The sequence below is a fragment of the Phoxinus phoxinus genome, assembly GCF_949152265.1.
Source record: "Phoxinus phoxinus genome assembly, chromosome: 9".
In the NCBI taxonomy this organism is placed as follows: Eukaryota; Metazoa; Chordata; class Actinopteri; order Cypriniformes; family Leuciscidae; genus Phoxinus; species Phoxinus phoxinus.
In genome coordinates, this window is record NC_136884.1 from 13571313 (window position 1) to 13581833 (window position 10521).

Below are 10521 nucleotides of genomic sequence, written 5' to 3' on the forward strand. Positions count from 1 at the left end.
AAACGTATCTGCTCGTGCGCGAGGTTAACAAATCGGGACAAACCGGTTTCCACCATATTTTTATGTACACAATATTAATCTTCTTCTTGTAATCCTTTTTATTTTAATATTTGGCTAGTTTGTGTGCTGCTGTGTCCCTGTGTGTGTAATAAGCAGAGTGTACGCACACTGTGGGCCGGCCTATAGGCGCACATTACTAACGCGCTCTTTAAATAAAAAATTTAAATTGCGCCATTGACTTTAGACCAGGTTTTTGTTGGTCAATGGCGCAGTCTATTTCAGTTGCCTCAAAATAGCAACGCGCCAACAATGTGCCTGAACACACAACGTTTTCAGGCCAGCACGCCCATGGGCGCATAAATAGGCGCAAATGCATTTGCTATTTAAACAACGTGCCGCAGGATGGGAAAATGATAACTGCGTTGGGCTGAAACTAGCAAAAAACACATCGCGCTTGGCGCTGCATTGCGCCGGGTGTATGATAGGGCCCAATGAGAGTTTGAGAACAGGCGTTTAGAACTGCAATTTCTCATAACAAATACATCCAAATCACAACACAACTATCAAAACTACCAAAATATCCAAACCTTTATGGAATCCTGGTATTGATTATTTTTATGGCTCAATGTTTTGATGATACATGGATAACCAGTGTTAAATTGGTGTTTCCTTGTGAGACTTGGTGCTATTTGGGATATGAGGTCACAATTAAAACCGTTGCAAGCAAACTTGATGCGTATAATCGTCTCGCCGACAGTGTCCAGATAGATATTTTTCAATCGGATGATTTCGTTTTCCACCAGTGTGCTCAGCTCATGGACTGCAGTGTAGATTTGCATATGTCTGTATTATTGATGATTCTGGTGTGGCGTTAATGAAAACTCTGGCTTGGGAAAGACTATTTCACAGCTGTGCGGGAAGAGAAAGAACGCAGCGAAGAGTGAAATGGCCTCTTTTCTGTAAGGGAGGATTTGAACGGTGTGCCTGTGGCCACGTTTTGGGGTGGGATGGCGTGGACTCCGGCTAATTAAAAGTAGCGACTTCCTTCTCTCTCAGGACTTTGGGCTGCTTAATTGATGGAGAGATGTGTGGAGGAGCACTAGAGCGTGGGCGGACGTGTGGTGGAAGGGACGTTATCACTCCTCTGCAGAACCTCGTGCAGGATGAATACAAAGCGCCTCCCTTCTGCCCATTCACCAAGCTCCTCATATAAGGCCCATCAAAGCCGCACTCCTCCACTAACAGCCCTCTTCCTTTATTTAAATCCCTGTTAAAACCAAACAGCTCAGCCCCACAGACAACAAAGCTTAAAACGGTCGGCGTTTAACTACGGTCAAAGCTACACTTTATGTCTCTGCTTGCCGAATTTGTGAGCGCTGAAAAGGTTCTTCTCCCCCAGATTCAATGACTCATTTGGCGATAAGTCTTTTGAGTTTGTTCAGGCTTTGATATTTTTGTCATGCAGTGAGTTTGAAGTTCGTGTTTGTGTGCACAGATATTCTGCTGGATGACGGCTATGAGGGCAACCTACGCAAAGAGGGCAGGAGCGTCCGTATAGTGGTCATGATCAAGAGCGACTTCAACAAGACCAAGGTATAGAGTGATTTTAACTATCCTGCTTTAATTTCAGAAGCTGTTTTGAAATGAAACTACTAATAAACAATACCTTACGAGCATCATTTCATATCCTCTCGTCATCTAAGGCTATGCAGAAGAAGGTGTATCTGATTGGCTCCATTGGCGTCAGTGGCAAGACCAAGTGGGACGTGTTGGATGGTGTAATACGACGCTTGTTTAAGGTGCCAGTTGAGCCTTTTGCAAATATATTTCAGTTCCAATATTTCAGATCTAACATATTCATTTTCTTGCATATAGGAGTATGTGTTCCGTGTGGACCCGTTGACCAGTCTGGGCCTGAATTCGGATAGTATAGTGTGCTACAGGATGGGGGATGTGGTCCGATCTCATGCTTCTGAGGTGCCTGAACTGTTGCCCTGTGGATATCTGGTGGGCGACAACAACGTCATTACAGTCACCCTCAAAGGTGAGGAACCTCAAAAGGTTCTTGTAGGGTCCTCAAAAGAGGTCAAATGTGCAGCGAAGATTTGAAGTAAGTCAAATGTCTTCCTGTTTATGTACTGTAGGTGTGAAGGAGGGTAGTATTGATGACTTGGTGTTTGATACATTGATCCCTAAACCCATCATTCAACGCTATTTGAACCTGCTGATGGAGCACCGCAGAATCATTTTGTCCGGTCCGAGTGGAACTGGCAAATCCTACCTAGCCACTAAACTGGCTTACTTCATCCTCTCCAAGACGGGTCGAGAGGTAACCGACACTAACTTGGCGAGCTTCAACGTGGACCAGAAATCCAGCAAGGTATGTATTTCCATTCTGGGAAGCATACATTTTAAATGGTTCCTATTATGCCCTTTTACAAAGTCTTGATTTTGTTTTGGGGGTGTGGTGTACTAGAATAAGTTTTCATGCTTGATTGGTCAAAAAACTAATTATTTTTCACATATTTTACATTACTGCAGATCCTCTCTTCCCAGTGTGACTCAAATGCCCGTTTATTTCCTGTTAATGCCTGTTTAGAAGCCTCTCCTTCTGAAATTGAAAATATGCTCTAATTGGTCAGCTGGCCCAGTATGTTGTGATTGGCGAACCGTTTAGAACGTGTTACAGAAATGTCACGCCCCTTACCATAATGGTAAAATGGCAATTGCTCCGTCTCTCAAGAGAAGCTTTTGTGTGTATTCGGCATTGTACTCACTTAGGTTCTGGAAGCTGTCCTCCGTAAAATGTGCAAAAAGGGGCCTCGTCCCGTTTTTGCTTATTCCGTATACAGGGATTATTTAAATGAGTGACATTGTGGCTTCACAAGATCCGGAAGAAGTGCGATGTAGTGAAAAATTGCTAAAATAATTGTTTTATAAAAGGCTGTTAAAAGATTTCCCGCCATTTGTTATTGGCGTAAACCAACATATAATCCCACACTTAACTCACGCCATTCGTCAATAGTTGCCAATATGCTCAAAATAAAAAAGCAATGTTTCAAAAGCACCACAGACTTACACATTTTGAGGAAATCAATCTGTGAATGACTTACTGATTGTTACCTTTTAAAGTAATGACAAAGTTTTCAGATGTGTAATACATATGTGCTTTGTGTTTGCTCAAACCAGGATCTTCGACAGTACCTCTCTAGCCTGGCCGAGCAGTGCAACACAGAGGAGTGTGAGATCGAGCTCCCCACCGTAGTTATTCTGGATAACCTCCATCATATTGGCTCCCTCAGTGACATCTTCAATGGATTCCTCAACTGCAAATACCATAAATGGTGATGATTTCTGTTGTTACCCCAAACTTTTTTATATATATTTATTTAGCTTTTAAGCAATAAAATACAAGAGATCATCAATATTGTAAATATACACTACCCAAATGTTTTTTTAAAGAAATTAATTATTTTGTTCAGTAAGGACACATTAAATTGATCAAAAGTGAAATTAAAGACATTTATAATGTTACAAAATATTTGTTCCTTTTAACTTTTTGTTCAACAAAGAATCTGATTTCAACTGTTGTCAGAAGAAATGTTTCTTGAATACAAAATCAGCCTTTTAGAATGATTTCTAAAGGATCACAATATTTCACAATATTACTGTAAATACTGTTTCCTATATGTATTTTAGCTGTATTGACCAATCAGCATTTCTTACTGGAACTGTTTATTTCATACCACAGTTTGACACCCATTATAGTGGATTTTCCTTGTGTATCTGAAACTGAGCAGATGAATTGCGTCTTATTATGTGCACCTGTCCCTTCCACAGCCCGTATGTCATAGGAACTATGAACCAGGGTGTGTCCTCATCCCCAAACTTGGAGTTACATCACAACTTCAGGTACTGTGTTCAATGTCAATGTAGCAGATGGTTTTGAACAAGACGCACAGCATCTGATGATTGTTATTCTAGCTTCTCGCCACATGGGGGCCATAAGTGATCATATTTTACATTTGTCACTTGCACACATACATACACATACAGTACAAAAACATAAACACACACTGATCTTTCCAGTCATGTTCTCAGTGTAATATCACACCATCAACCCCTCAGGTGGGTGCTGTGTGCCAACCACACTGAGCCGGTGAAGGGCTTCCTGGGCCGATTCCTGAAGAGAAAATTGATCGAAACTGAGATTGATAAGAACATGCGAAGCAACGACCTCATCAAAATCATCGACTGGATCCCCAAAACCTGGCAACACCTCAACTCCTTCTTAGAGGCTCACAGCTCTTCAGACGTTACCATCGGTAATAAACACAACACACAAGTCGATTAACATATTTGATTTGGTTGTTTGCCCAGAGATGTTAAATCATGTTGCTTCCAGGTCCTCGGCTGTTCCTGTCCTGTCCAATGGATGCGGACGGCTCACGTGTGTGGTTTACTGACCTGTGGAACTATTCTCTAGTGCCATATCTACTGGAAGCAGTACGAGAAGGACTGCAGGTACACATTTAACCACACACACTCATGTATTATGGGTATTTCTTACAAATTTATACCTGAACCCATTTTTTTTGTTTATCACTACAGCTGTATGGTAAGAGGGCGGCATGGGAGGACCCTTCCAAATGGGTGATTGACACCTACCCTTGGAGCTCCGCCTCCCTGCAGCATGAAGGCCAGTCTCTGCTGCAGCTGCGGCCCGAGGACGTGGGCTATGATGGCTACACTTCCTCTAAAGACGGAGCCACCTCCAAACAAGTATCTCAGAGTGACACAGAGGGAGACCCACTGGTAAAAATAGCTTCATAAAACACAGTTCATTTAGATATGCTCTACCGTTCAAAAGTTTGGGGTCGGATCAAACATACAGTAATATTACTATTCTAACATAATTGAATAATTAATTCCTGTGATGGCAAAGCTAAATTTTCAGCCATTACTCAAAGTCTGCAGTGTCACATGATCATTCAGAACTTATTTTTAAAAAAAAAAATTGTGGAAACTATGATACTTTCCCCCCCAGAATTCTTTGATAATAGAAAGTTCATAAGAACAGCATTTATTTGACATGTAAATCTTTTGACAGGTTATAAATGTCTTTACTGTCACTTTTGATCAATTTAATGCATCCTTGCTGAATCAAAGTATAAAATAAAAAAAACACTCCAAACTTTTGAATGGCATTCTATAGTGTTAAGTTATAAGATAATAAGAACTACAGTACTAAATCACTATTCATGCAAAATAACTAGCTCTTTTTCTAGACTAGGAACTGCCCAAGAGCAGCAAGGTGAAACATGGGCAATATTTGAGTAGGGGGAAATAAATGCCGATTTTTCAGGTTACCATTTATATGTGTATTTGTAAGGATAGCTGGCATGTATCCATGTATACACATTCACAAAATTCTGCATAGATATGATTAAGTTTACAATTATATCTAGATCAAATGCTCACATATATTTCCAAAATGTCCATGAATAATAAATACTTAGTAAACATAAATAAGAAGTGGCTCAGATAACCTGTCTGGTAGTGATAAGTGTGTGTGTGGGGGTTCAGGTGTAAACTACATTGTGGGGACAAATATGAAAATATCCAATATCCTTGTCGTTGTGGGGAAATTGTTTTTGTCCCCATGAGGAAACAAGCTTATAAATCATACAGAATGTTTTTTTGTAAAAATGCAGAAAGTTGTGTGTGATGGGTAGGTTTAGGGGTAGGTTTAGTGTAAGGGGACAGAATATACAGTTTGTGCAGTAAAAAAACCATTATGTCTATGAAGAGTCCCCACAAAGATAGTAAACCAGAAGTGTGTGACAAAAAGAGAGAGAATTAAAACAAAACAGCCCTCTCCCACCCTCCTGTGGACATAACTAATGTAAGAGTCTGAATGAGCAATACGTAATAAACATCCTCTAGGTGGCAGCACTTTAGTACATACAATGTGACCTACTGTATTCATGAATCAGGACACATGGGCAGAACAAAAGTCTTTGTAAATAATACACAAAACCATTTGTATATACCTTGTTGCGTTCAGTTCAGCTGAGAATGGCTTTAGGAACACTTATACACAGAATTTTCACAAATAAGGCCCCAAATATATATTAGTGTATAATCATTGTCATAATATTATAATAATGACTGTGGCTCCCTGAGGTTAAAAGCCAAAAGGCTTTTAAACAAATGCACAATTATTGCACTGTCTCATCTTGCTGTCTCCTCTCATTTCTTTTTTTTTTTTTTTCTGAGAACAGACGTTCAGAGATTATAAGGTGACAGAACTGCTGTTGTTTGTTTAAATATCAGTGATTAGTTTGATCTAGTTCAGTCTGATAACGCTTGTGTTTATAGATTTAAGGATTTTAATGTTGTAGTGTTTCTCTCTGTGTCTTTGTGAATGATGAGGTACAAACGTTTCCTTCTATCTGTGTTTGTTCCAATGTCTGTCTGTTCAACTAGTGTTACAGTGGTCATTGATGTAAATGAGTGCTGTGCACACACCATTAGTTTCGTGCTTCGTGGCTGTGTTTTTGAACATCACTAGTGTGTGGTTGTGTGAGTTCATTACAACTGTAGTAGTGTGTTTGTTTGTTTGTTTGTTTGTTCAGCACAGACCAGTGTTGGGGAATGTTACATTTCAAAGTAACATAGTAAACTATTACATGTGCTATAATGAAAAGGACTTATTAAAAAAAAAAATCAGTGTTACTTTTGTGTGGAAATTAAAGGTGCCGTCATATCTACCATTGTTCGGCGAATTTTCGCAAATTAAATCCAGTCGCTTCAATAGGAATCCACGCAAGCGAGATTCCATTGCATGAGGGCAAACATTTCCCCTCACAGATTTCGCAACCCGTTTAAGTTGATCAGGCAAATTCACCATGATGACCAACAGAACGCTGCTTGGTTTGAAAGTGACTTCTGTTTGAGCTGAGCTTCATACATTACTGTACTATTGACAATGGAGCTATTTTGTCTGCGGAATTTTGCTAATGTGACACACTTTAACGCTACTTTAACACAGCTACTTTTGTGAGACTTTATTTTCACAGTCACTGCCTGACACCGTTTCTTTCAGAACAGTAAAACTATTCTTGGCTATTTTTTTTTATATAGATTGCAACATTGTTTAATCACATTGTTTGCAACGATCTAGTGATCTAGAACAATTAAATTGTATTTGTCAGTAAATAAATACGGAAGTATACTTGGATAATGGTGAAAAATAAACAAATTACGAACTTGTTACTCTTGAAAAGTAACTTAATTACATCAATTTGTTACTTGTGACATGTAACCCTGGCACTGGCTGTTACACAGCGATATTGAGTAACATCTTCCGCTTCCGCACTGCAAACATATGTGTTTGTCCTTCTCTGTCCATTAGATGAATATGCTGATGAGGCTACAGGAAGCTGCGAACTACTCCAGTGCCCAGAGCTGTGACAGCGACAGCGCCAGTCACCACGACGACCTGCTGGACTCCTCATTGGAGTCTGCCCTCTAAGCCCCGCCCCATTCGAAGAGGAAGTCTTCTGATTGGTTTAAAAAGCAAAGGGCCCACAGGACTTGTGCTTATGAGACAGGCTTATGAAACGCCCGACGCCTCCCGTGGAGTGTCCGGTATACAGCGAATGAAAAGGTGCTGGCACACACGACACTGGGGAAAAGTGTGTGTGCTTACTTAATTATTTAAAAAAACAACTGGAATTTGAATTTGCTGGAGGTGATTCGTTAGTTAAACATGTTTACAGAGGCAAGTGTTTAGTTGAAATTCACTGAGGTTTAAAAACCTAAAGGGCAACATTCTGAATTCTGACCTCAGTCAACAAACTGGTGCTGCCGTGGTGCCAGAACCTACATGTGGTTTACACTCATCTCGCCGGCACCATTCATGAAACGCCTCTAGCCAACAAGCACAAAACGTGCAACGTGTCATTACCGCTACTGTGAAATCATTCGCTAAAGTCCACCACTCGTTTCACTGCCAAGCGTACAGTGACCTGCAGCACTCCTGCACCACAGACCTCTTTCGTTCGAGTCCATGGCCGCGTGCGTAGTTGTTTCCTCCTCACCGCAGGTGCGAGGCGACTGCTTCTAGGAGAGCGTACCAGCTTTGTGAAAAATGACCAGAAAATGGTGCTTTCTCGCTGCCTTAAATGTGCTGAGCTCTGAAGACATTTAAATGTGGTGCCGCTGTCCTTTTTCACAGAAACGATGGCTTAGGACAGAACCGATCAACCATTTTCCTAAAAATGCCACGTCCACATATTTTATTTTTGTTACAATTAGTGTTTTAGTGCAAAACATGCCATTATAAAACGGTCCAAATGTATAAAAGTAAAAAAGATCTTTATGTAATCCCAGTTGAGCTGGGATCACTTGAATCGAGAGCACAAATCCGACGCGTCGCTTCGCTAGCATGCCGTTTTTTCTTTGCTATATGTGTGTACGTGCACGCGGAAACTTTTTTTTTCTTTTTTCGCTCCCGTGCGCCAGTGTTCGTGTAGTCGAGGTTCATCCATCCTTTATTTTGGTTTGCTATGTGGGTTTTGCACAGTTGAAAAGGTGATTGTAAATACATCCAAGTCTTGCACAGCCTCTTAAAGATGCACTCTGCCCGCTCGGTATTGCGTTTCTGCTCTCCTTGTCTAGCATTACGCTCTTGTGATTTACTGAGAAAAAGAAGAAAAAAAAGCAAACCAGCAACCTGTCCAAACCTTATATGTCTTGTAATAACTGGTTATTATACAGAACTCTAATCTGTACAGTGAGAGGTGAAGTGTTTTTCAATTTCAGAAAACTTTAGTGTCCGTTTACTGTTCAAGGGCGCAAAATCATCCAAAGCGATTCCCTGTTTTATCTTTGCAATGCATCAACCATATCTAACTAGCATCACACTGTTACAGTTCCTGTCTCGCAGCTTTCGGACACACTGGCCCCTTTGGACGTAAGCCACACTTAAAGACCCCATGAATGTTTTCTGACAACCAAAAGTTATTGCAGAACCTGACTGCCGAAAATAGCTGATATTTTCATTCTAAAGAGCATTTGATTGGACAGAAGTGTTTATACACCCTTAAATGCAGGATAAGCCATTAATATTTATAGTCCATTATGATTGCAATATGTTTAAAAGAGAAATACTGTAAATTCTAAATGTGTATATCTGCATAAAGTTTTTTTTGTTTTTGTTTTAAAGAGTACAAGAGCATATACTGTAAATGACCTCAAAACTAGCAGACATAGACAAAAGCCACAAAACGCTTAATTTTGAATTCAATGGACTTTTAAAAATGCGTGAATGTCATTGCACTAGATAACAAAATCACACAACGTGCATATATTTTGGAAATAACGGTTATTTGAACCGATTTGAACCGAGTAATATTAATTGACAACATGTACTTACTATAGGGTTAGGTTTTGTTTTACGGCTTGTTGCTTGTAATTATGCATCATTTACTGTTAGTACTATAATAAGTACATGTGACATGTTACAAGGACTCTATAAAATAAAGTGTTGCCCAAAAAGTATCAGGATACTGTATGTTCCAGTTGTCGAACTACACCTGTGGTTACTCTGCTAGGACTTCTGTGTGACACTTCTAAAAAAAAGATTGGTCTGGAACATAAAAATAATGGATGCAAAAAAATGGCTCTGAAAAGTTGAAGATCTAGCATCATTTATTATGAAGATGCAAGTCTAATGCAATGGCATTCATACATGAAAGTGTGACTAAAGTGTCTGAATAAATCACTTACGACTTCCCAGAAATGTTACTGTGAAAGACTTTTCACTTTCCAGAGTTTGCACATGTTTACAGTAACTGAATCTGTTAGCTTGATGTACATGGTCAGGAGCTACAAGGTGTTTCATACAAGGTGCTATTGGTGAACCATTGAAAAAGCTTTACGTCTTATTTGATCAGGCCTTTACCACATCCAGCTTCACCCTCTGACTCAAACTAAGTAACTCATTCTCACTGCCAGGCTTTAACCTTTGATTCTTTCCAATCTACCTTTTTGTTGATTCAGGAAACGGCTTCTTTTTGATTCCTCAGCACTACAGTGGTGCTACAGTATGTATGTAACCTCCAAACTCTGTGACTCTGTGCCTGATGCTTTGCTTGTCAACCATTGTTCAGTGTAAAAGTACTCAACAGAAACATTTATAAGAAGTGCAGTAAAGGTTTCAAACTGCCTAATGCTCCCTAACCTCAAACACAAAAAGTGATTGTCCATGGTACATCGGAAATATTCTTTTAATTTTCTTCGTGTTATGGCAAACACATCTCTCGGTGAGCGCGTAACATTGAACTACTTTGAAAATGTTTCTTTTCAGGTGGAACATTTGTTGGTAGATGTTTTATATTTTGTACATTTGTAAGTAACATATCATGTAAATAGAAAGAGACCACAAATTTAATTCATCTGGGGGATTTTGTAGTCTTTGTAAAGCCCTAATAAATGGTATTTGGTGTCACCTGA

At 39.8% G+C, this 10521-nt stretch overlaps 1 protein-coding gene across 8 annotated transcripts in view; it reads left to right on the forward strand.

The window, feature by feature from the left end:
- The window catches only part of nav3 (neuron navigator 3), a 160140-nt gene extending 149619 nt beyond the window's left edge, over positions 1 to 10521 (forward strand). For all 8 annotated transcript variants that reach the window (XM_079622177.1, XM_079622181.1, XM_079622179.1 and 5 more), the window contains 10 exons: positions 1496 to 1593; positions 1704 to 1799; positions 1876 to 2044; positions 2145 to 2380; positions 3190 to 3344; positions 3841 to 3912; positions 4129 to 4325; positions 4406 to 4524; positions 4612 to 4815; positions 7418 to 10521. In XM_079622177.1, the coding sequence (XP_079478303.1) occupies positions 1496 to 1593; positions 1704 to 1799; positions 1876 to 2044; positions 2145 to 2380; positions 3190 to 3344; positions 3841 to 3912; positions 4129 to 4325; positions 4406 to 4524; positions 4612 to 4815; positions 7418 to 7537 (1466 nt within the window). In that variant the 3' untranslated portion in view covers positions 7538 to 10521. The remainder of the gene's footprint in view (positions 1 to 1495; positions 1594 to 1703; positions 1800 to 1875; positions 2045 to 2144; positions 2381 to 3189; positions 3345 to 3840; positions 3913 to 4128; positions 4326 to 4405; positions 4525 to 4611; positions 4816 to 7417) is intronic.